Genomic DNA, 25641 nt, shown 5'->3' with positions numbered 1-25641 from the left:
CTCTTACTTACAGCATATAGCTTCTTAACATGTGTTTTTTTTAACCTCTCAAACTATTTGCTAAATAATTAGTTGCGAGGTCATTTTATGATTTCTCACTTGAGCAGATATTTGTCCATCTTGGCCGATGGGGCGAAGCAGCAGACACATGCCAGCAGCAGCAGCCAGCCTCTCTCTGCATTCTCAGAGTTTATGTTCCTCCACACCTGGTTGACAACCTGAGCCAGGATCTCATCTCGTAACCCTGGCGACGACAAGCCTCTCTGGACGATGTAATTCCCAAACATGTTTTCCTGCGCCCCATTCAGATGAGGGTCCCCCATAAACCGTAATACCTGAAGAAAACAGAATCCAGGTGAAAGCTGTAACAACTAACTCTGTCGGTTTTACAGCTTTATGGCAGTCTGGTGACGTATTTGTGTGTGTTTTTGTAGGTTTGTCCTACAAACACGAGAAAATAGAAGAGACTTTTTTATTCTGCTGTTAAATCTTTTACAATGTAAAAAGCATGTTCCAAATTTCTTATTTGCTTCCCAGTTAGTAGCAGAACCTCATAATTAGAGGATGGTTTGCTTCTGTGTAACGAGAGTAACATAATGACATGATGCAAGTGTGTCTCTGTGAAACTGTTATCATTTTAAATTACTGCAGTGCTCAAGAATATTCAGGGTAAATGGGAAACTTAAACTGATGTTTTATGATGCTTTCATTACAACCTGTTATGGCATAGTTGTGACGTCGTAGGGCGTTGCATTAAAAAAGTGTATGACACTTGATATGATTTCTTGAAGTTTGTGTTCAAGGTTAAATTTGACCTTCGGCACTAACAATGAAGATTAAGGTCAAATGCTTAGCTAACTTACGTACTCATTTCCCCAAGACCTGCTATACTGTTGAGAGGTTTGAAGACGATTCATAAAAACTGGGTAATAGGAAGGTTTTTACTGATTTTCACATTTGACCTTGACCTTGGGGCGATTTCCACCCAACTGAAATCAGCTCGAGCTCTTCGATGTTTCAAAACTGTGCACGACGGACAGACAAACAACCAAAAAGAACAGTTTACATAGTCTCTGCCTTTTAAGGGGAGAACAAAGATCACCCTACCATGTTGAAAAGCTCCAGAGCCTCCCCTCTCAGGTCGTCCTCCACACGGGTCAGAGATGACTCCAGAGGAGCCATCAACATCCCAAACTTTGGCTCCTACAGCAACAAAAGATTTGCTGTGTTTAATAAACAGTTTTTCAAACAAATCTACCTAAAACCTTTCAAAATTATGTTATAACCGATAAATCTAAACACAAACTTCAACAGCTGTCCTCAAATCTGAGTAACCACGCACATACACAGTATGTTACACAGCATATGACGACATGCTGATGCACGTGCATCTCACCCTGAAGTAAATCTGAACATAGCGGAAGAAAGGGTAGTTGTTGATGTCCAGAGGCAACGTGAGTTCAGCATCATCCTGGATATGAGGAGCCTGAAGCAGAGCCAAGCAGTCTGAGTGCAACTCCCTCCGGACTGAAGGGAGTAACAGACAAGGTTAAACGAGGAGTCAGCCAGGAGTAATGCAAGAGCACCAAAAACTTACATGTACAAAATCCTAAAACTTTTTTACATTCCTTGACAATTTTTCAGTGTCTGGTTTATTTATTAGATGATGGGCCTCCTGCTCCACCCTGTCAGAACTGTTCGTATCATTTCTTAATTTGATACTGTCAGTGCTGATGAGATAAGACACATTCAAACTGTCATGGTCCTGGGCCATGTGGGCCCAGTATTCTTAGTTCCTTGTATTTTTGTATTTCGTTCCTTATTTAGACCATGTTTTCTGAGTTGCCCTGTTGTGTTGTTCCCTAAGTGTTTTCCCTTCATGGCTTTTACCCCCTGTGTGCCCCTCTGTGTATCTGTGAGCCCTCGTCTCTCCTTATGTTTTATTCCATGTTTCCCCTGCCCTTTATGTCTAAGTTCTCCCCGTGCTCTCTCTCCCCCCATGTGTGCCCCTCTATGTATTTATGAGCCCTCGTCTCCCTTTGTGGTTGTTTCATGTTTCCCCAGCCTGTTATGTCTGTGTTTTCCCCGTGCTCTCTCTCCTCCTGTCTGAACCTCTGTGCCTGTACCCGTCAGTGTTATGTTCACCCCGCCCTGTCTCGTTATGGTTATCTGTGTCACCTGTGTTCCCCGTGTGTTCCCACTTTCCTCGTTAACCCTCTGTGTATTTCTGTCCGCGTCTTCCTCTGTTCGGCGTCGCGTTCTCCCTCATGCCGTGTGTGGTTCTCCCCGTGTCTTCCGGTATATGTTACTTTAGCTTTTCCCAGTTTAGTGTAGTTTTGTATTGCTTTTGTATCATCGTTATTGTTTATCACTTATCAGCAATAAAGCTGCATTTTTGAGTTTACCCCTCGTGTCTGTGAGTTTGCAATTTGGGTCCTCATCCTGCCTGCCACACGGCCGAAGCATGACAGAAGAACGCGAACCTCGACATGGACCCAGCGATTCACAACCCCTCCGCTGAGCTCCGTGAGGATCTAATCCACACGGTGGTATATGACTGTCAGAAGTGGTTGACGCTGCCAAGGGGAGGATACCGGGAGATCTTAGCCAGCCGTCTACAGCGGATGGTGTCCGGACTCCCCTGGTTATTCGGCGCGCTACACCCCCGCATCTGGGACTTCCTCGTGTCCACCATGGGCATCCGCCCGGAACTGCCTCTCCGGTGGGAAGAGTCGGAGGACGTTCAGTCCGGTCCGCTGGAGGATTCGCGGCCCGGCTCAGCTCCTCCACCATCCCGGAGAAAACGGCGTTCACGCCGCCGTCGTACCACCCCACAGCCGGACATTCGGACTTCTAATTCACCTGCTGTGGTGAGTGAGGACTCTGTGTCTTTTCCAGACATTATGACTGTTCATTCAGGAGCTGTGTCTTGTGTGGCGGATGTTAAAGCGAGCTGCTTATCGCCTGTGCAGCTACCAGCGGCTCAGTTAGCACCCTCGCAGCCATCCTCAGTTCAGTTAGTTTCCTCGCAGCCACCCTCAGTTCAGTTAGCTCCCTCGCAGCCACCCTCAGTTCAGTTAGCTCCCTCGCAGCCACCCTCAGTTCAGTTAGCTCCCTCGCAGCCACCCTCAGTTCAGTTAGCTCCCTCGCAGCCACGCTCAGTTCAGTTAGCTCCCTCGCAGCCACGCTCAGTTCAGTTAGCTCCCTCGCAGCCACGCTCAGTTCAGTTAGCTCCCTCGCAGCCACGCTCAGTTCAGTTAGCTCCCTCGCAGCCACGCTCAGTTCAGTTAGCTCCCTCGCAGCCCTTCACAGCTCAGTCAGCTACCCTCCTGGAAGCCCCGCTGCCTGGTGTTTTCAGCATCGGCATCTTTTCCCGTCTAGGTTTATCGCTAAATCATTCGATCCTCCCTTAAGAGAGAGACTGCGTCCTCGCTGCCTTCACCCCAGTACACCAGTGTCACCTGGGTCTCCAGTAGCTCAGCTCCCAGTGTCACCTACCCCGCAGCCACTTTCAGCTCAGTTTCCAGAGCCACCTGTTTCAGTTCAGGCCCCAGTAGCTCCAGTGCCGCCTGTAGCGCAGGCCCCAGTAGCTCCAGTGCCGCCTGTAGCGCAGGCCCCAGTAGCTCCAGTGCCGCCTGTAGCGCAGGCCCCAGTAGCTCCAGTGCCGCCTGTAGCGCAGGCCCCAGTAGCTCCAGTGCCGCCTGTAGCGCAGGCCCCAGTAGCTCCAGTGCCGCCTGTAGCGCAGGCTCCAGTAGCTCCTGTAGCCCAGTCCCCGATAGCAGTACGGTCCGCTGGTCAGCTTAACAGTCAGCCAGGGGTCTCAAATCTCTCTGGCTCTGCATCAGCTCCTGCTGGGAGCTCGGATGAGCTCATCCAGGACTCCGCGGCTCCCACGCCGCCTTCTACCTCGTCAGCTGGAGGGTCCGAGGGGCCCGTTCAGCCTCCTGTCTCCGCTGGAGGGTCCGAGGGGCCCGTTCAGCCTCCTGTCTCCGCTGGAGGGTCCGAGGGGCCCGTTCAGCCTCCTGTCTCCGCTGGAGGGTCTGAGGGGCCCGTTCAGCAACCTTCCTCGTCAGCTGGGGGTTCAGGAGAACCGCACCAGCCTCATGCCACGTCAGCTGGAGGGTCCGAGGGGCCCGTTCAGCCTCCTGTCTCAGCTGGAGGGCCCGAGGAGCCCGTCCGGCCACCTTCTGCTACGCCTGGCCCAGCCTGTGCTTCGTCAGCTGCAGCTCCAGCCTGTGCTTCGTCAGCTGCAGCTCCAGCCTGTGCTTCGTCAGCTGCAGCTCCAGCCTGTGCTTCGTCAGCTGCAGCTCCAGCCTGTGCTTCGTCAGCTGCAGCCTCAGAGCCTTCGTCAGCTGCAGCCTCAGAGCCTTCGTCAGCTGCAGCCTCAGAGCCTTCGTCCTCGTCTGGCCCAGCCTCAGAGCCTTCGTCCTCGTCTGGCCCAGCCTCAGAGCCTTCGCCCTCGTCTGGCCCAGCCTCAGAGCCTTCGCCCTCGTCTGGCCCAGCCTCAGAGCCTTCGCCCTCGTCTGGCCCAGCCTCAGAGCCTTCGCCCTCGTCTGGCCCAGCCTCAGAGCCTTCGCCCTCACCTGCCGCAGCTCCGGCCTGTGCTTCGTCTGGTCCTGTGCTCACCGGGCCATGGCCAGCACGCCTGACACTGGAGAGCCGCCGCTGCCTTCCGCGCGGCCGGCCCCCTGAACTGCTCCGTCGTCTCCTCCGCCGCTGCCTTCCGCGCGGCCGGCCCCCTGAACTGCTCCGTCGTCTCCTCCGCCGCTGCCTTCCGCGCGGCCGGCCCCCTGAACTGCTCCGTCGTCTCCTCCGCCGCTGCCTTCCGCGCGGCCGGCCCCCTGAACTGCTCCGTCGTCTCCTCCGCCGCTGCCTTCCGCGCGACCGGCCTCCGGACCAGCTCCGTCGTCTCCTCCGCCGCCGCCGCTGCCTTCCGCGCGGCCGGCCTCCGGACCAGCTCTGCCGTCTCCTCCGCCGCCGCCGCTGCCTTCCGCGCGGCCGGCCTCCGGACCAGCTCTGCCACCTGTGCCACCCGCCTGGTCGGCCCCCCGACCGTGTGACCCGTGAACTCTTGTGCCTGTGGGCTCTGGGTCGGCCCCCTGAACTTTATTTTGACTATGGTCATGTGCTCCTGTGTTTTCTGTTGTTTGTTTTTGTTTCCCGTTCTGGTCCCTCCGTCCTGGTCCCCCGCCTCCCGCCCTGGGTGGGTTGTTTTCTGTTTTTGTTTTTGTTTCTCGGGTTTGGGCTGTCGGGAGCCAGCCCTTTAGGGGGGGGGTGATGTCATGGTCCTGGGCCATGTGGGCCCAGTATTCTTAGTTCCTTGTATTTTTGTATTTCGTTCCTTATTTAGACCATGTTTTCTGAGTTGCCCTGTTGTGTTGTTCCCTAAGTGTTTTCCCTTCATGGCTTTTACCCCCTGTGTGCCCCTCTGTGTATCTGTGAGCCCTCGTCTCTCCTTATGTTTTATTCCATGTTTCCCCTGCCCTTTATGTCTAAGTTCTCCCCGTGCTCTCTCTCCCCCCATGTGTGCCCCTCTATGTATTTATGAGCCCTCGTCTCCCTTTGTGGTTGTTTCATGTTTCCCCAGCCTGTTATGTCTGTGTTTTCCCCGTGCTCTCTCTCCTCCTGTCTGAACCTCTGTGCCTGTACCCGTCAGTGTTATGTTCACCCCGCCCTGTCTCGTTATGGTTATCTGTGTCACCTGTGTTCCCCGTGTGTTCCCACTTTCCTCGTTAACCCTCTGTGTATTTCTGTCCGCGTCTTCCTCTGTTCGGCGTCGCGTTCTCCCTCATGCCGTGTGTGGTTCTCCCCGTGTCTTCCGGTATATGTTACTTTAGCTTTTCCCAGTTTAGTGTAGTTTTGTATTGCTTTTGTATCATCGTTATTGTTTATCACTTATCAGCAATAAAGCTGCATTTTTGAGTTTACCCCTCGTGTCTGAGTTTGCAATTTGGGTCCTCATCCTGCCTGCCACACGGCCGAAGCATGACACAAACAGCTGGCTGGAGCACTCACACACACATGAATAATCTATGTGCATGTGATGCACACTGACGGGAAAGACGGACAGACGTCTACACACCTCCTGCTGTCTGCAGCAAAGCGCCCAGCTCTGCAGGGATCACCAAGTGGGTCACATTAACCACCTCCCTTTTGGTCAGCTCCTGAAAGAAACACCACTTTTAATCTATCTGCAAACTAACAATGAGGTTAGAAGAGCTCTAACATAGGCTGCTGGTTTGAACTCATGCCAGTGTGCAAAAACAAAAACACGGATGCTTTTCTCATTGAAGTCTTGTCTTAGCTAGTCCTTCATCTTACCATCTCTCTCCTCCTCCTCTCCTCTTCTGCTTTCCTCCTGGCTTCAAACTTCATCTTCAATGAGATCCCAAAAACACACGGTCAGTGTTTTAATGTAAATCCAGAGCAGAAAGACTCAAAAGCACAAAGCAGGCTTAAGGGTGGGTCATATTTGAAATTATTTTCTTAGAAATGAAGAAAACATGAAGATGTTTGAAAGGACACTGCATCAAATACATGTGTTACTTAAAAAAAATCACAGGCAGAAGGTATAAACATCAGTCCAACAAACCACAGTATCTCAGTGTACCTTAATGTACTGCTTCCGGTTGACATACATGTGGACCAGAGAGCGGAAACGGACCAGACTCTCCCTCATTTTCACATAGCGTTTCCTAGAAGATGAAGAGAATCTCAGTACAATGAATCCTAATGCACTGATTGTTGATCTTGTTTCCTAACATTTGCCACATTCACAGAGGTAAACTTCACAAGCATGCTACAAGCTCAAGCACAACAGTTCACTGAAAGCTTTATTTCTTAATTATAGTGATTTTAATGTAAAGACACAATTTACATTTTCTTTACCTCACTGCCCTTTTAACCTAAACTATGTGGTTGAGCACATACTGGAATTCAGAATCATTACATTGAAAGAATGCAGGACTCCAATCAGAATCTGAATTTGCGTTTTGTTTTGTAATAAAATCTACTGAAAATGTAAGATCTCTGTGGGACACCTCACCTAACGAGGAAGCCTAGGCAGTGTGCCTGAAACCTGCTGATTTTGTTGCGGAATTCAACGTAGCGTTTCCTGACGAAGAACATGCGAGTGTAACGCTGCAGGGTGAGGGCGGCAAGATGACGAGAGCGCTCTCGCTTACACTCCAGCAGCTGGTAGATGTCCTCCTTTAGGAACAACTGCCATTCATACACACACACATATAAGTGCAATTATTCAAATACATGTGTGAGTTCATGCAAAAAAAAAAAGATATAACATTGATCCAACAAACCATAGTATCTCAAATTTCAAGCTACAAAGCAGGAAAACAATCTCTACTCAGCCATTAGACCAGCAGTTGGTGCTGGGTCTGTCTTTAACTGTGAGGCTTAATGTGAACAAGCTCACCTTTGTGACTCCAACATGGTAGGCTCCTGGTCGGAGAGGACACAGTTTACCGAGCAACAACACACAGTTCTCTCCATTTGCCACAGGAAGTGTCTGTATCCCCGCCAGGGACTTGTACCTGACAGAGACACACATTCAAATTAGGGGTGCTCAGTCGATAATAGTGATTTTTAAAAAAGAAGTCCTGATATAAATTGATACTGACTGTGTCGCAATTCAGACACGTAATATGGACAGAGGTATTGGGTCACGATCAGCTGTTAAACTGTTGTTTAACAGTTGCATTGTTTAGGAGCCAAAGTAGTTCAGACCATGCAAAGTTACAGAGCAGGGTCGCCAACTTACACCAAAGCTCTTGGAGTACTGGCAGCTTCACTTCATGGCTCTCCATAGCTGAAGGCCATGCTTTAAGCATTAGATCACCAGACACAATGCCAAGTGCTAGGCGGAGTAAATCATGCCACCACTGAACTCTGAAGCAGTGGAAAATAGTTCTGTGGCATAACAAATCACATTCCTCTATCAGGCAGTCTGATGGATGAGTCTGGGTTTGAACACCAAACTGCATTGTGCCAACTGTAAAATTTGGTGGAGGAAGGAAAACGCATTATGGACGCATTAACAGACACATTATGAATGGCTGTGGATTTATAATGGGATGTAATAAAGGCTCCTGTAGGTATAATGTGTACGTGTCCTCATAGTCAATGTAGTGTATATTGTGTGAAATGTGTAATTATTCTTTTTGTGTGCTTTTATGGTTGTGGTTGTGGTTACAGAATCTTCCATAGTTCATTTTTTTTTGCCAAATAAGACAACACCATAAACAAAGTTACACATGAATTAAAATTTTAAACTTTGGTGGCATGGCTTTGTACTGGGAGGGCAGCAGCAAGACCCCACCAAAGAGCAGCGCAATGACAGCAGCTATGACACTGATTAAGTCAGACAAAGCATGAGAAGAAGAAAATTAGTTAAAGTTGGGTTGCAAAGTGACTTGCAGAGACACGTGCAACTGTGGACCAGTTGAAGTAGCTTAAATAAGGCATGACATATGATATTTGCAAATCAGAAGAGCATCAGCTATGAGTTGCCACTTCGCGGTCTGCTCAGTTATTGCTGGGATTTTCTGTTATAGAAGGTTCTCCTCTGCCTCAGCTGTGAGATCAATTATCTTCATTTTTTTTGGGAACACAAAGTCCTGAATAGCTTCACAAACTCAACAAATACGCTGAGGATCAGAGTTCATGTTACCTGAACAGGAAGACATAGAATGGCATTCTGATTGGATATCCCTCTTTGCGGATCCTAATGGTCTCCATGACACCAGAGTGCCGCAGCTGGCTGTTCACCAGCTCGTCCTCAAACACACCTGGTTGCTAAAGACAGGTGTCCAAAAGCTCAGAAACACTAATGTATGTGCAGGTAATTAACTTTAAATATATGACACTTCAAGATCTACCTTCATGTTATTTGGCTTAATGCAGCGAACGAAATAAGGATTGCACCTGAAATGGAACAACAAAAACATGATAATTTTTTTTTAATGAAAACAATAAAAACCAATTATGATCTGAGAGAGAACATGTGTACTTCACCTCTCCATCTTCTCCACCAGCTCCAGCAGGGACTGTTGAAACTTGCTGCTGACGGTGGGAGCTTGGTATTTTCTGGTGACTGTGCTGCTCTTCCTTATGTGACCTCTCTGCTGACCCGTGGCCTCTGCATGAACCAGGAAGAGGTTCGATACCATCTGGAAACACACAAATGCACAGATTAATACAGACTTTACAAAAACATTGCTTAGCGATTGTGTCGATTAGATTAAGTTTTAAGACCAAGCCGACCTTGTTCTTGCTCTGAATGAACAGGTCCAGGACATCCTGACGCACCTGATCGTAGTTCTTATCCAGGAATTTGTAAACCTGCATCAGTGACAGATGATCACTCTGTTTGTCATTACAGTTCACCACATTTTCAATACTTCAATGAATTATAATACAATGAAACTAGCCAAGAGAATCTCAGTGAGGAGCTTAGTACCTGGTAAGTGACCCGCCCGGCAAAATGCTTAATTGTGAACTCTGGGACCGGCATCTTTGGCTTCATGTACAGTGGATTACTGCCATGGTGATAGTGACACTTTTGAAGAAAAGTGTTGTCTGTTGCCTGTCAACAAATTACCACACCAAAAGTCCCAGTTTTATAATCCATATAAGGAATCTGAAAGTCTGTCAGTACTTTCTCCTCATCCTCACCTGCGGGAAACCGCTCTGGTCATCCAGAATCCTCAGTATCCCATGAGGCTTAGTGGCAATGAGGTCGATGCAGGGCTGGTTGTCGTTGAATGTGATGTCCTGCCATGGGATCTGCTCCCTGCTGTACTCCTCCTTCAACAGGATCACATAAAAGATCATAAAATATTAGTTGCATTATTACCTAAGCCAGATGTTGGCAACCTGCAGCTCACGAGGTACAGGTTAGGGTTACCTATTAATACATATACTATATGCAATACATTCATTTATCCTCCCCCAGTTACATCTGTCATCCACCCGTCTATCCCTCATCCCCCAAGTGCTGCTCTTTTACTCCTGCTGTTTGGTAGGAGGAGGTAAAATGGCTGTTTTGATGTTGAACGTTGCCAACGCCTGAAATAAGCAAAGGATTCACATGTTTATATGCCACTAATCTACACTTAATGAGATCCATTTGCGTGCATATGATGCCTCAAATATGTGCATTTTTTGTCCTCAATTGTTATAGGACAAGTGCGTGAGTGTGTGCTTTTCATCGGCAAGTGTGACGTGGACTCACCTGTTCCTCTCTGAATACGATCCTGTTAAAGAAGAGTTGCAGGTACTCGTTTGCATAATTAATGCAAAGCTGCTCGAAGCTGTTGAGGACCAGATCCTGTTGTCCCACACACACACACACACACACACACACACACACACACACACACACACACACACACACACACACACACACATATATATGGTAATTCTTATGGTAATTCTGTCTCATCATCATGCCTACAAAGTGATTATCTGGACGTCCCTCTATCTTTAACGTGCAACATTGTTAAGCCCTCCTTCCTTCCTTCCCTGCTGATAGTAATCTGAATCTTTTCTCTTATAGTTATAAGTTATGTCAATAAAAGCTTTGACTGCATTACTGGGAATGCGACGGATTATTTCAAATGCTTTAGCTTTAGCTGTCAGTCTTACATCTGACTTTAGAGTACTTCGGTATACAGAGGAGTTCATAGTCAACATAGTAACTGCAAGGCGTCCAGGCCCCGTGGCTGGAAAACAAGCCGAATCATCACCCCTGCACCACATGTTTAACAGCTGGTATCAGGTGTTTGTGTTGATAAGCTGCTCGTGCACCGCAAATTTGCACACTTAAACTGTCCTAAGAGAAGAGGCTTCCTTCTGTGAGCCTTTCCAAACAGGCCACACTTGTTCAGTCTTTTTTATAACTATACTGTCATGAACATTAACATTCAACATCCTAACTGAGGCCTGTAGAGTTGAGATGGAGCTCTTGGGTTTTTGCAGTTTTTCTGAATATTGCACGGTATGACCTCAGGGTGAATTTGCTGGGTCGTTCACTCCTGTGTCGATTGGCAGCAGTTTTTAATACTTTCCACTTGTGACTAATCATTCTCATGATGTAGTGTGAGTGAAAGGTTGCTGCTTCAATTCCAGCCAAAGCCACAAATCCCCTTTGGGGTGGTGTCATGAAGGGTATCTGGTGCAAAACTCTAATGAATCAAAGACGTAGAGCTGCCGGCTGCGACGACCCCATGTGGCAAAGGAGCAGCTGAAAGTAGCATTCCTATAATTCCTATAGAAGAAGTAAAGCTGCCTCTGCATTTTGGCTTAATAATTATTAAATAAATAATGACAAGGTGCAATATATCATGCGCTGTTATTCATCTGTGATTAAGTTTAAAATAATTTTAGAACCTACTAAGGATTCATTGCATTCTAGTTTTTTCTGAGGGATTTAAGGTCAAACATACAACAAGGCTCCGTTACCTCAAATCCATAAATGTCCAGGATGGAGATGGAGAGGGTGTGTTGGTGAGGGTACACCTGACCATTGATCCTCTCTGTTAACCAGCGGAAGAGCAGCGAATATAGGATCTTGGCAACAGCATCTCTGGATGTGTGTGAGTGGTGGGCAGCGAGTGACACAATGATATAAGAAATTAAAAAGGAGAAAGAAAACATATGCATTGTTATTAGCAAGAATTTTATTAGGTAAGACTTTAAGACAAAAGGGATTTTAAGATTGCATATGTGTTAGTAATTTAGTGCACATGTATTAGTGTGCATGCATACATAATGATAAAGATGCAAACATGTTATTTAAATAAATTAACGGTAATAAATGTAATGATTTTTTATGCACGGCATGTTCTGTGTGTAGCTGTCTCTCACCTGGCATCAATAGCACTTTCTACACTCAGAGGGGTGTAGATCTTGTCCCTCATTGTTTCCTGTGAAAAAACATTAAGTCAGCACGTTTTACGCAGGCGTCTACCTGATAATATAGAGTCTCAAGCCTCCTTTCATCTTGGTTTGAAGTTGAAAGGCTTTAAGTTCAAATTAAAAATGGAATTGCACCCAAATTTCCTGCTAATGTGCCCCTCATTGGTGCCTGTTCAGTAACTGTGGTGAGGCTCTCATCTTGGGCTGACAGATCAGGTGGTCTTATCCTCCACCTGCTTCCTGCTTCTTCCAGTCTGTTTTTCCTTTTTTTTTTTCCTGCACTGTAATATATATTTTATAGAAGCAGAACTTTTTCTTCTGCAATTGAAGAATCACAACAGGATGCCATAAGTTCTGGGCTGAAGAGTTAGGCTTTTCACCCTTTGTTTTTACTGAACTGCTTCCTATTTAACTTCTTTTCCTATATTTGTATCCACTCCTTTGCATCCTTTCAGCTCTTCCCTTCTTCCCTTTCTTCTACTCTCTTATTCATTGATTCGGGTGTCTTAAACTTGAGATCTGATCAGATAAAGAATGCTTTGAGACTTGAGACCCTCTCTTGCCAAACACACTTAATTATCACACACACACACGTGTGCGCTCACACAAAGACACTAATGTGTACACATGATTCCTCCAGTGAGAGGAAATGAGTGGGTACGACTCACCCCTCTCCTGTTACTCAGGCACCTTTGTAATTAGGAATTCAATTATACAAAAGGTCCTTGGTTAGTGTATAGGAGCATGTGTATGTGGAAGATATAAGGTGGGTGATAATTAGATGTTTCTCTCTTTTAATTCTCCCATCACCCTCATTCCTCACCAGAGGCAGCACCAGAGGGGTCAGGACGAGTTGAATCAGCCCTTAAACCGGACAGAGAAACTACTGGACACTTACACATAAAAGAAAATGGATCCAAAAAACGAAATACTAAGAGGAGAAATACTTTGCTTAACAAAAAAAATATGTTTTTTTTCTACTTTGTTCATGGATATGATGGAAATTAAGCAAACAAGGAAATACACAAATAGGTGGATGACCAACTGGAACACTTGTATGGACAGTGGGATATTTTAATTGTTCCTTTCCTGGATTTGGTATGGATTCACTTCATTTCCTAGCTGGATGATAATGACCACATCAATAGCTCATGTACTGGTAATTAAGGATAACTGAACAGCAAATGCGATGGAGGATCCTCTCTTTTTTTGGCTATTGTAAGTCACGTGCAAGTCCTTTAACTGCGCTGTTAACACTGACAGTTCCTTCAAAAGCTCCATCAAACTTTCTGGAGCTGTGAAATCTCTTATGCTGCTTTAAAATAATAAAGGAGATAAGTTCAAGTAAAGCCAGGCTTCTGCAAAGGTTTTTATGCTCTCTGGTTTTAATACTTACTGGTATTGTGACACTTCTCCACACTCAGTTTGGGTTAGTTTGGAATTAATAACAAAAATAGTTTGTTTTTTAATCACACTTGACCATGTGGGCAACAATAAGGAAAAATGGAACCAAATTTATTTATTTGTACTGCAAACAATCTAGGTTTTAAAATTGTCACCACCTAACTGTTTACTGTTTTTAAAGAAGTTCCTTCAGAGCATAAAAAAAATGACCAATTTACCATCCTGTCCCAGTTTGAATTCAATGGACCTCAAGAAAGTTCACATGAAAACAAAACAGCATTTCTTCTTTATGCAGGAGAATGTGTAAGGTATAGAAATGAAGACACTAAGATGCAAACAGCAAAGCCTCGTGGAAATAAGTAACTGCGTTCTTTGGACAAAGAGGATTCCCAGCTGGTTAGATTCAAAAACCAGAAGCATAAAAAGCTGAAATCACAACAAAAGCATGACTGACAGATTCACGCCCTGGAGCTATAAGCTGAATGTGGCTGTTCATCTCTGCAGCACACTAAAAATAAAAGAAGTAAAAAGATGCTTTCCCTTTTAAAATAGCATAGCTCAGTCTAAATACTATATATGAATTTTTTCTGTGTCCTCTGATGTATCGAGGATGTGTGGATGTGTGCAGCCGTTTACATTCATGCTTTCCCCCTTGCGAGTCTCCAGCGCTGTGGGCTGCCTCCTGTTCTGGGTTGGAAAAATTAAACCAGTGTGAAAGTGCCCTCAAATTGCATTCTAACTGCAGACCACCAGATGGCTGCAAAAAAGACATTCAGACCTATAGAGGCCTATAAGAAAGAGGACTTTCTGACTTGACCACTCTATACAATTTCCTGCTGAGTTGATGGTTTCAGTCACTCGTTTTAGGAGTCTCCATTTAATGATTAGTTATTAATAATCTCTGGCTCTCTTCCACAGTCTGTCTTTTGTCCTGTCTCCACCGCTCAGGCCCAAACGGTGACAGCAGATGGCTGCTCCTCCCTGAGGCTCTTTCTGCTGGAAGTTTCTTCCTGTAAAAAGGGAGTTTTCCCTTCCCACTGTTCCCAAGTGTTTGCTAACAGAGGGTTATTGTTGTTCTCTGTTTCCTCTGTGTTATTTTAGGGTCTTTAGCTTACAATATAAAGTGTCTTGGGGCAACTGTTGTGATTTGATCCATATCGTTAGCTTCATAGCATAAGTGCCTAAGTCATTGACTTAGGCACTTATGCTATGAAGCTAACGATATATAAAATAAAACTGAATAGAACTGAATTAATTTAGACTGACCCGTCCTTGTTTTTTGGTTTGTTTTTTTTTATATATATTGTCTGTGCATCATACTTTTTTGCCCCTTTTGCCTTCACTGGCTGAGGCAGATGGCTGCCCTTCCTGATCTTGGTCCTGGTGAGAGACGTTTCCTCCTCAATGATGTCAAGAGCTTAATCAAATTGTGCTGTTTGTGTATAATGTTGCAAAGTCTTGTTTTCACCATGTGAAAGTGATACAGATCATTAAAAGTGACCTATTAAAGGCACATCTGCATTTATTTGAATACCACTAATACACCAACAAAGGTAAAAGCTAAAGTTGCAAAACTCAGTTTTAGACTTTTTTTTCATGCTGTACATTCACTTGAGGATGTCTGCCATTTTGCTGGTAGTTTATCAGCTGGGTCAAAAAAGTTACTGGGTTGAATGTTTGGCTCTTAATAAAGGAATCAAAACTTTTTTTTAAAAAAGGGAACAATTTTAATCAGACTCCTCCAATAAATCTTTGATAAACTGAGTCACTCTCCTGCACTACACAGAGCTATGAGCTGTCCTAGATTTAAACTAAATCAGCAGTGAAGTCCTTCGATAAATAATCATGCACCTCCTTCACAAATGCTGAAGGCTCTCCTAGTTTACAGGCTGCTATATGCACATGTTTGATTTGTTTTTCAATTCTTTCACTTCTAAATTCATTGTTCTGTTTAAGGCCTTAAAACGCAAACATATACAAAGTATCTTCCAATGTTTTGCACTCCAGTATATTTAAATTCCCCTTTAAAACATGGCATGGTTCATTGGAATTGATAACCAAATACTCCACAAAACCCCCTGCTTTATAGAAATAGTCAGGTTGGATAGAAACGATCCTAATAACCGACCAGAGGAGGTCAGGATGAGAAAAGAACCATCCAAGCAGGTCGATGACAGCAGTTTGCCTCTTTCTTGTCTTTCATTCTTTCACTCTGTGTGTGGCATCAACACATGTGTCTCCTTTGTGTCTGCGTAAGCGACACTCTGGGCGATACAATGCCTTTAATGTAACCACAGCTGTGTAAGTAAGGTAGAAACGCTGGCATAGTGCCACATCACCTTCCTGTTGACAATGTAGAAAAATCACCTCCAGGTTCAGGAATGTCACAGACTGCAGTGCTATGCTTGTTGTTTTCAAGCACTGAACGAACAAAAGACAGAACATCAGTGCACATGCAGACGGGACACGGTTTGATACTGACTGTGACTTTGTAGGTGACGGCTTTCTGTAGTCCTTCTGGTGAGATCTGCAGCAGCTCTGCGACTACTCTGATCTCCTGAGTGCTAACCACTGACGCCACCTCCTGGCCATCAGCCTGCAGTTCAGGAGGAAAATAGAAATGCAAAAAGAAAAGAAAAAAGAAAAGAAGAATTACCTGTGGGAAAATCTTTGCTGCTTATCTTACATAGTTTTTATTGTCCTGATAAAGTTTAGTTTATTTTAGAATTTAACTCATTAGTCTAGGTGACTGAACACTTTGCACCTTATTATTATATTAATCAAAATTTTAAAAAAGGGATGACATACGAGAAAAACCTGAGAAATAAAATAATTCACACCTCATGCCTCTGAAAGTAAACATTGCCCAGGTGCAGTATGGAAGACAGGACTCTAAAGATGGACGACTGGTCATCCGCAGTGAAGTGAAGGATTTCCATGGCAGAAAGCAGACGTAGAAAGTCCTCTGCATCGTTCTTCCCTTTTATCCCACAATCCTCTCCCTGTGTGCAGAACGAGAAGACCAGCAGTGCTAAACGTGACCCGAGAAGGATTTTTGGAAGGGTCGTGACCCAAAATCACTGACAATGATGATGATCAAACTCAAACTTCTTCTACCTGGTTGAGGTAATAGTAGGTTTCAGCTTCTTGTAGATAGAAGGCCTGCTTCTGCTGCGAAGGAAGACCTGCCAGCATCTCGTAGAAGATGTGATAGTTCCTCTCATTTTTGGCCTGAAGCACACGCGGCACATTTACAGCAACACTTCCATATACAGAAATAAACAAGCTATCGAGACCTTTGTGTCAGCTTGCCTCACCTGAAAGACGATGCGGGATTTTTCCAGCAGATACTGAGAGGTTATGGCACCACTGATCCTACCACTGGGAAAACAAGGAATCAGAAAACACACGTGAAAAAGAAGCAGCTTCAGAAGTAAAAGAAGCTGGAATGAGATCAGAGCAGAGGTCAAAGTTTTGCTTGTTGCTTTTTAAAAAAAACAACAACTCACTTCTCCATAAAGACCTCAATGTACTTCCCAAAGCGACTGGAATTATCGTTCCGCACGGTTTTGGCATTTCCAAAAGATTCCAGAAGAGGAGCTGCCTCAAGTATCTATCAGGGATGCCAAACACACAAACAATATATAAACCTTTATCAGATCGCCTTATAAAGGGAGCAGTAACTGTAACTGTACAACACACAGGAAAGAAGCTGTTTCAGTGGGAATGTCTGGCCAAATGAATCATAGAAAAACACACCACGGCAAAACACAGTAACCTGATATTCTTATGGCCATTGATGAAAATTACTTGTAAAATATAAAACACGCAGCATGCAGAAAACCCCAACTACCTCAATCTGCACCCAAGGAAAGCCACCGGAGATACAGGCAAATAAAAAATATGCACAAGCACATTAGTCGTCATTACAAGAAGGAAAACTTTGAGTGTCTTAGTTTGCAAATATCCAACTCTGATGGCAGTTCTTTATTCATGTCAGGAAGTGTGTGTGCATACCTGTTGCGCAAGATTAGTTTTGTGAAGTACAGCTGCTAGGTAGCGAAGGATGAGTTTGGTGGACTCGGTTTTTCCAGACCCACTCTCCCCACTGAAACACAGTAACAGAGTCTCACTGGGAATACAGAAAACCCATCAACACGGCAATGAAAACAATCAAGAACTGCCCCAGTGCTCAGCTGAGCTGGAGACAACTTTTCCTCAGATAACCAGCACCTGGAAAGTTTGAATATTAGTGCATACAAACTGAGCTTATCAAACATTACAATGCCCAGTTTTTAATGTTTAAAATTTGTGTGTGCTTTTTCAAAGCCCAGATACAAAAAGCTTTATTGTTATACAGCCATGATGGGTTAATTATGAGGTGCCATTTCCATAAAGGAACACTTTGGAAACACTGATCTCAGTGGAAAGAAATGATGCTGATATCTACACAGATATGGACTGGGCAATGTGCTCAATGAAATGATGGCACATCAAGTGATAGAAATGATTCCATGCATGCCTGACTACGTCGGGGGGTGTTCCTAATGAGACAGATGGTGTCCTGGGGGATCTCTTCCCAGATCTGGGCCAAGGCATCACTGAGCTCCTGGACCGTCTGAGGTGCAGTCTGGCAGCGTCGGATGGACTGAAACATAATGTCCCAGAGGTGTTCTATTGGATTTAGGTCAGGCAAACGTGGGGGCCAGTGAATGGTATCAGATCCTTCATCCTCCAGGAACTGCCTACATACTCTTGGTACATGAGTTGAGCAGCAGGAGGAATCCAGTATCCACTGCACCAGAGTTGGGTGTATCAGTGGGTCCAAGGATTTCATCCCGATATGTAACGCCAGTCATGGTGTCAGTGCCTAGCCTGTAGAGGTGTGTCCTCCATGGATATGCCCCCCCAGACCATCCCTGACCCACCACCAAACCAGTCATGCTGACATCCCAGAAGTTTAACTAACTTGATGGTATACTCTGAATAAAAAGTGTTCCTTTTATTTTTGAGCAGTGTAAAAGATTATATTCTTTAATGGTAGGCAAAAATAACTCTGAACTATTTTGATCATCTGCATTCTACTAGTGGAAATACAAAAACAGGTTTGATGCAAGGAAAAGCTCACCAAGTGTGAACATTACCCTGAATTAGAGCACAGCTTCTCAGGACTTCCAGAAATCATTTAGAGCGTCCATTATTTGATCCTTTTCACCTCTGTGGTGGTGCTTGCAGAGTGTTTGACTTAATTGACTAAGTGATGTGAGACAAGGCTAATCTTGCATTAGGCAAGGCTTCGGTTCCACTTTTGCATTAAACCACCTGAAAGAGTTTCACACACATGCACACACAGGTCCATTGATCTACCATTGCCAAGCACTAAATACCACCATTATGTAAGCTTGGCCAAAGGGTGTGTGTGTGTGTGTGTGTGTGTGTGTGTGTGTGTGTGTGTGTGCATTTAGGGATGCTGGCACCTTCACCGCATTCCAGCATAGGGTTTCAGCTCAATGGCTGCTTAGCTAAAAACAGGACCATTATTGGTCACTGTACACCAGACCTCAGTTACCCCTTAACACATACTAACTGAAACACAAAGACACACTTGCAAGCACACAGCCCGCACAAATGTACTCACACACAAACACACACACACACCTCTGAAACATAACCTGCTCCAACTCAGACCTGGCTGGGCTTTCCTTACAGGTGTCTCCTTCCGAATACGGCTAAAGTGTTCCAGGTTTGTGAGGGCGTGTGCATGTGTGAGTGTGCGTTTATGTGTATATTATGAGTGTCTTTTGTCATATCCAAAAGCATAGACCTATGTTTGTGCAAACCTCTGGATGTCGGTGTGTTTGTTTTCACAGATGAGCGCAGCCACTAAATGAAGTCACACTCAAGTGTTGGTAAATTTAACTTCACTGGTTTATGTGCGTGTGTGTGTTTGTGTGTGTGTGTGTTTTTTCTTCCAAGAGATCAGTTCTGACATGGAGCAAAACACTCCATCTTAAGTTTGCTGGCCAGTAAACCACAGACAGACACTCATGAATTTACAAACACTAATCCATCTGTAGATGGAAACCTTTAACCAAGAAGCTTCACGGACAACCTTGAAAGGTTACCAATGATATATCAAAGGATACAAAAGAAAAGCTTCACATTGCAAGACTCAGATGTTAAAAATACAATGCACCGTATAATTAACTGCATGCACGTCTCTGTTGTCTGATTCATATTTACAGAGAAAGTGACTGAAGAAACAATGAGAGTCAGCCTCTTACCTGATTATTATGACCTGTTTTTTTTTGGCATCCATCATTTGGGAATGAGCAGCGTTTGCTATGGCAAACAAATGCCTGAAGGAGAAAGAGATACACAACAAGCCTTCAGACTCTTAAAGGAAGCGCAACAAAGTATTCTGCTTCCCTCTTTCTGCACTTTGATCCTCTGTTGCTGACAGTTATTTACAGCTGTCAGCATGGATGAAACATACTTAATAATTTGACATTTATTGTTTTGTTTTTTAAATATAAGGTTCACGGTTCAACAATTTTAGAGTGAAAATAACTTACGGAGGGTTTTCTCCCAAGGCACAGCCCTTGTACATGAGCACCATGTCTGTCCCATAGGTGTTTTGCATCTTATAGGGGTTCACAGACACCAGAATGCTGCCTATGTATGTCTGGACAAAAAAGAAAGAAGAGGTTCACAAAGAAAGTAATTTTACCATAATGATCATAGTGTATGTGTGTAGGAACATGTGTCTGTGTACCCTATCTATCCCTTAACACGTGGACCAATCTGAACAAAAACTTTTCATGAACATTGTCACACATACCACAATTATTAATATATGTTTTAAAAACACTTATTATAAATCCCAATTCTTTTGATTTTCTGTGTTACTATATGTGCATTTCACTATCCCCCTGCAAATGCTATCTTTCACTGTTTGTCACGTTCAACATACAGGGAGTGCAGAATTATTAGGCAAATGAGTATTTTGTCCACATCATCCTCTTCATGCATCTTGTCTTACTCCAAGCTGTATAGGCTCGAAAGCCTACTACCAATTAAGCATATTAGGTGATGTGCATCTCTGTAATGAGAAGGGGTGTGGTCTAATGACATCAACACCCTATATCAGGTGTGCATAATTATTAGGCAACTTCCTTTCCTTTGGCAAAATGGGTCAAAAGAAGGACTTGACAGGCTCAGAAAAGTCAAAAATAGTGAGATATCTTGCAAAGGGATGCAGCAGTCTCAAAATTGCAAAGCTTTGAAGCGTGATCATCGAACAATCAAGCGTTTCATTCAAAATAGTCAACAGGGTCGCAAGAAGTGTGTGGAAAAACCAAGGCGCAAAATAACTGCCCATGAACTGAGAAAAGTCAAGCGTGCAGCTGCCAAGATGCCACTTGCCACCAGTTTGGCCATATTTCAGAGCTGCAACATCACTGGAGTGCCCAAAAGCACAAGGTGTGCAATACTCAGAGACATGGCCGAGGTAAGAAAGGCTGAAAGACGACCACCACTGAACAAGACACACAAGCTGAAACGTCAAGACTGGGCCAAGAAATATCTCAAGACTGGTTTTTCTAAGGTTTTATGGACTGATGAAATGAGAGTGAGTCTTGATGGGCCAGATGGATGGGCCCGTGGCTGGATTGGTAAAGGGCAGAGAGCTCCAGTCCGACTCAGACGCCAGTGGAGGTGGAGTACTGGTTTGGGCTGGTATCATCAAAGATGAGCTTGTGGGGCCTTTTCGGGTTGAGGATGGAGTCAAGCTCAACTCCCAGTCCTACTGCCAGTTTCTGGAAGACACCTTCTTCAAGCAGTGGTACAGGAAGAAGTCTGCATCCTTCAAGAAAAACATGATTTTCATGCAGGACAATGCTCCATCACACGCGTCCAAGTACTCCACAGCGTGGCTGGCAAGAAAGGGTATAAAAGAAGAAAAACTAATGACATGGCCACCTTGTTCACCTGATCTGAACCCCATTGAGAACCTGTGGTCCATCATCAAATGTGAGATTTACAAGGAGGGGAAACAGTACACCTCTCTGAACAGTGTCTGGGAGGCTGTGGTTGCTGCTGCACGCAATGTTGATGGTGAACAGATCAAAACACTGACAGAATCCATGGATGGCAGGCTTTTGAGTGTCCTTGCAAAGAAAGGTGGCTATATTGGTCGCTGATTTGTTTTGTTTTTGAATGTCAGAAATGTATATTTGTGAATGTGGAGATGTTATATTGGTTTCACTGGTAAAAATAAATAATTGAAATGGGTATATATTTGTTTTTTGTTAAGTTGCCTAATAATTATGCACAGTAATAGTCACCTGCACACACAGATATCCCCCTAAAATAGCTAAAACTAAAAACGACTTCCAAAAACATTCAGCTTTGATATTAATGATTTTTTTGGGTTCATTGAGAACATGGTTGTTGTTCAATAATAACATTATTCCTCAAAAATACAACTTGCCTAATAATTCTGCACTCCCTGTACATCACCTGCGTGGAATTTAAAAGACATCAAAATTTGTATCTGTCGTACGGTGGCCCTGAGAGGCCAAACGGACTGCAACTTAAGAAAACACCAGCAATAAGAAAAACGCTGCAAAAGGACACAAAACACAACAGAAATAGGAAAAACGACAACGGAAATAGGAAAAAACAGATATCCAAAAGCACAAGGGAAGTGTTTCTGGGGAGATCTGACGGACCAGCTGCAGGAACCAAAATATGTTAAGAATTGCGCTGGAAGACACTTAACAGAAGTGGAGGATCTATCGGTTTTGTGAGGAAAGAAAAGATGAGAGCTAAGTGTGTTAGCCTAACTATTAGCCTAAAAATCCGTCATCAGTATTATATGAATCATGATAAAACACGCCTACCATGTTTTGGGTTCCTGGAACTGGTCTGTCGGGTTATTGTCTCCCCAGAAACACTTCCCTTGTGTTTTTTCCTATTTCTGTTGTGTTTTGTGTGCTTTTGCAGCATTTTTCTTATTGCTGGTGTTTTCTTAAGTTGCAGTCCATTTGGCCTCTCAGGGCCACCGTACTGTCATCATTTAGTCACCACCAAATATTGAATAAAGAATTACAAAAAAAATCCTGAAATATCATAGACATTTAACTTGACAGGCGATGTTTTTGGTGACCAGGACTGCATGAACCCCACAGCTATGGCATTATTTTTGTGCCACTATTCTGAGCGCACGTAAAAAAAATTGAGCGCATGTAAAAAAAAATTGCAGGTGCAAGTGTTGCATTTTGAGGAGAAATTTATTTTGAGAGAAGAAAAGCTAAATTAGAGTGAACAAAATTCATTGCTGCTTGCAAAAATGTATTTCAGTGTTTGCTATTATCCACACACACACACACACACACACACAATAGCAGCCCCTCTCGCTCAGTTTTTGCATTTGCGCTCGCTCGCAATGTGTTGCTCGCGCTCTCAACATTTCTGCCTGTGCGTGCTCAACTCTTTCTGTACACCGCTATATTTGTGCCACAAAACCAGCCAATCACAGACTTGGATGCAAAAAAAATCTGATTGGCTGTTTTGGTCTCCAATCAGTTCGAAATGACGAAATGCAATATCCCAGAATCCATTTCGTCCAAAACTCAAACGAGGCAGTGGCGGAGGAACACAGAGTGGAGGAGTTTGAAATATTACTCTTTCTGGGTCACAAAATAAACTTTTAAGATATTTTCATGCGAGAATGGTGCTGTGTAAACTTCAAATATCTGCTCGATTTATCGAGACATCACATATTTGCATAAGTGCTCTAACGTTTTCGGAGATGCCTGTTACCCACCAGCTGACCGCATAGCTGGACTGGCCGTTGGGCATACCGGACATTTGCCCGGTGGGCCGATGGTGATTTTTCATTTTTATGTTTGTTTTTGTAACAATATAAACAATGAAAGGTGGTGGATTAGCCAGTTGGTCATGATCAACTCTGGGCTGGACCAATTACAATACATCCGTATTGAGGGGAAAAGGAACGCACAGCTCCTCTTCTTCTCTCATTCTCTCCCCCCCCCTCTCCTGTTGCTATTTCAATCATGAAACTGATCAATGATCAGCTGATCGTCTCTCTTGTTTGTTTATCGCCCACTTTGCACCAGAAACAGGAAACCAGCGGATGTCGCGCTAAACAACAGCAGCACGTTCAAGCTTGATAAGCTGTTGTTAGAATTTATTTAATATTACTTTCTAGTATCAGCTGATGTTTGCTGGAGCCACAGCTGTAAAAGCTGCTGGTCATGATATCGGTTTGGATATGTGGTGAGAGGGAAACATGAAGGTGATACAAATCATACATATATACCAACAAGACAGTGTACATCACTGTCACAACAGCGTTTGTTTTAGTTGAAAGGCTTTATGGTTTTTCCTATAATACCTGGTGGTGCAGTCGGCCGATTTTTTGTCAGTTCAGCTTTTTATATTATGTTTAACCCGAGTGACCACCAGGTCAGCTGGTGGGTAACAGGCATCTCCGAAAACGTTAGAGCACTTATGCAAATATGTGATGTCTCGATAAATCGAGCAGATATTTGAAGTTTACACAGCACCATTCTCGCATGAAAATATCTTAAAAGTTTATTTTGTGACCCAGAAAGAGTAATATTTCAAACTCCTCCACTCTGTGTTCCTCCGCCACTGCCTCGTTTGAGTTTTGGACGAAATGGATTCTGGGATATTGCATTTCGTCATTTCGAACTGATTGGAGACCAAAACAGCCAATCAGATTTTTTTTGCATCCAAGTCTGTGATTGGCTGGTTTTGTGGCACAAATATAGCGGTGTACAGAAAGAGTTGAGCACGCACAGGCAGAAATGTTGAGAGCGCGAGCAACACATTGCGAGCGAGCACAAATGCAAAAACTGAGCGAGAGGGGCTGCTATTGTGTGTGTGTGTGTGGATAATAGCAAACACTGAAATACATTTTTTGCAAGCAGCAATGAATTTTGTTCACTCTAATTTAGCTTTTCTTCACTCAAAATAAATTTCTCCTCAAAATGCAACACCTGCACCTGCAATTTGTTTTTACATGCGCTCAGAATAGTGGCACAAAAATAACGCCATACACAGCAAGTACTGCTAAAGGCAGCAGACGTAGGTTAAATGATCAGCCTGTGGGTCAATTTAGATGTACAGCCAAGATGTAAATCCATCTGGCTACAATGTGTATTAAAACTGGTATCTAAAATTATTGACCAAAGAATTAAATACATGCACTATGTCCCTTTTATAACTCTTGATTCCAGGTTAAAAATGTACGCTTTTTGGTGTAACCCAAGGTTTACAGGTCAGGTTTTGTTTGTCTTTCAAACTCAATGTAGTTTGTGAAGTAGCCATAGATGTTTATAGACAACGTTTTTGTCATCCAACTAAATAAAAATTAAGGAAAATTTTAAGACAACAAGATAACTTGACCATACATGAGTGCTGCAAAGACAAAAACAAAAAAACATCCTTAGGGTTGTTTTTGCAATGTGTGTATTGCTTAAATACTTTAAATACTTACATAAATAACCTCTCTCTCAAACCTTTTCCTTATGTTCAGCAGAACAGCCACTTCATGCATGTCACTAGGGGAAAGAAGCAATTAGAGTATTATTTATGGGGTTATGAACAAAAAAAGCAACCCAAAACCACACTATTTTTTCATGTTTGAGTTCAACTGAATTTAAATTGAGCTTTTTTTTTTCTTACAGCCAAATACTTTCTCCACCCTTTCATCATTCTTTAGTTATAAAGGTGTTATAAAATGTGTTGTGCAACACTGCCTGCTGAGCACAATGCATTGCCTCCATAATCTGATAACCAAAAATATGACTTAAATATATACAAATACTGAACAACCAGACAGTGTTCAAGGTCCCCACTGCTTTGTTCTAAGTGTAACTGTGGTGTACTGTGGCATTTTTGTTTTTAACTTACTCTAGCTGTGTCATATCTTCAACACCATTTTCCTCTCTTTGCTCCCGCTGAACCATTGTGGGCAGGCTTCTGATAGCATACATCTAAAACAAGCACAGACATTCAGAAATTAAATGCAAGTACATGTTACAAGAACACATTCACTCACAAGGAACTGTTGATTCTCTTACTTTTGAATTATTATTAGTTGCTTACCCTCAAACTTTATGAAAAACATTTCAGAAATTTTTACCTTTTTTGCTGTTTAGCAAAACATTCTGCTTTTTCAAAACAAAAACATCAAGACATACCTAATCATTTATGGAACTTTTTCACTCTAATGTTACACTAGATATTTCG

At 43.8% G+C, this 25641-nt stretch overlaps 1 protein-coding gene across 1 annotated transcript in view; it reads right to left on the bottom strand.

Annotated features, from left to right (window-relative positions):
* The window catches only part of myo15aa (myosin XVAa), a 52238-nt gene that overhangs the window by 20887 nt on the left and 5710 nt on the right, over positions 1–25641 (bottom strand). The window contains exons 5-32 of the mRNA XM_076883561.1: positions 25303–25385; positions 24887–24950; positions 19914–20023; positions 19623–19697; positions 17356–17446; positions 17192–17197; positions 16848–16951; positions 16656–16719; positions 16456–16569; positions 16179–16340; positions 15821–15934; positions 11884–11942; positions 11479–11602; positions 10250–10345; positions 9691–9822; positions 9476–9601; positions 9280–9357; positions 9031–9185; positions 8895–8940; positions 8687–8811; positions 7433–7550; positions 7046–7221; positions 6611–6695; positions 6322–6375; positions 6079–6164; positions 1397–1520; positions 1108–1203; positions 100–335 (exon numbers count right to left, since the gene is read on the bottom strand). Of these exons, the coding sequence (XP_076739676.1) occupies positions 100–335; positions 1108–1203; positions 1397–1520; positions 6079–6164; positions 6322–6375; positions 6611–6695; positions 7046–7221; positions 7433–7550; positions 8687–8811; positions 8895–8940; positions 9031–9185; positions 9280–9357; positions 9476–9601; positions 9691–9822; positions 10250–10345; positions 11479–11602; positions 11884–11942; positions 15821–15934; positions 16179–16340; positions 16456–16569; positions 16656–16719; positions 16848–16951; positions 17192–17197; positions 17356–17446; positions 19623–19697; positions 19914–20023; positions 24887–24950; positions 25303–25385 (2903 nt within the window). The remainder of the gene's footprint in view (positions 1–99; positions 336–1107; positions 1204–1396; positions 1521–6078; positions 6165–6321; positions 6376–6610; positions 6696–7045; positions 7222–7432; positions 7551–8686; positions 8812–8894; positions 8941–9030; positions 9186–9279; positions 9358–9475; positions 9602–9690; positions 9823–10249; positions 10346–11478; positions 11603–11883; positions 11943–15820; positions 15935–16178; positions 16341–16455; positions 16570–16655; positions 16720–16847; positions 16952–17191; positions 17198–17355; positions 17447–19622; positions 19698–19913; positions 20024–24886; positions 24951–25302; positions 25386–25641) is intronic.

This window comes from Maylandia zebra, linkage group LG4 (assembly GCF_041146795.1).
Source record: "Maylandia zebra isolate NMK-2024a linkage group LG4, Mzebra_GT3a, whole genome shotgun sequence".
Lineage (NCBI taxonomy): Eukaryota > Metazoa > Chordata > Actinopteri > Cichliformes > Cichlidae > Maylandia > Maylandia zebra.
This window is presented reverse-complemented; position numbering and strand designations above follow the sequence as displayed.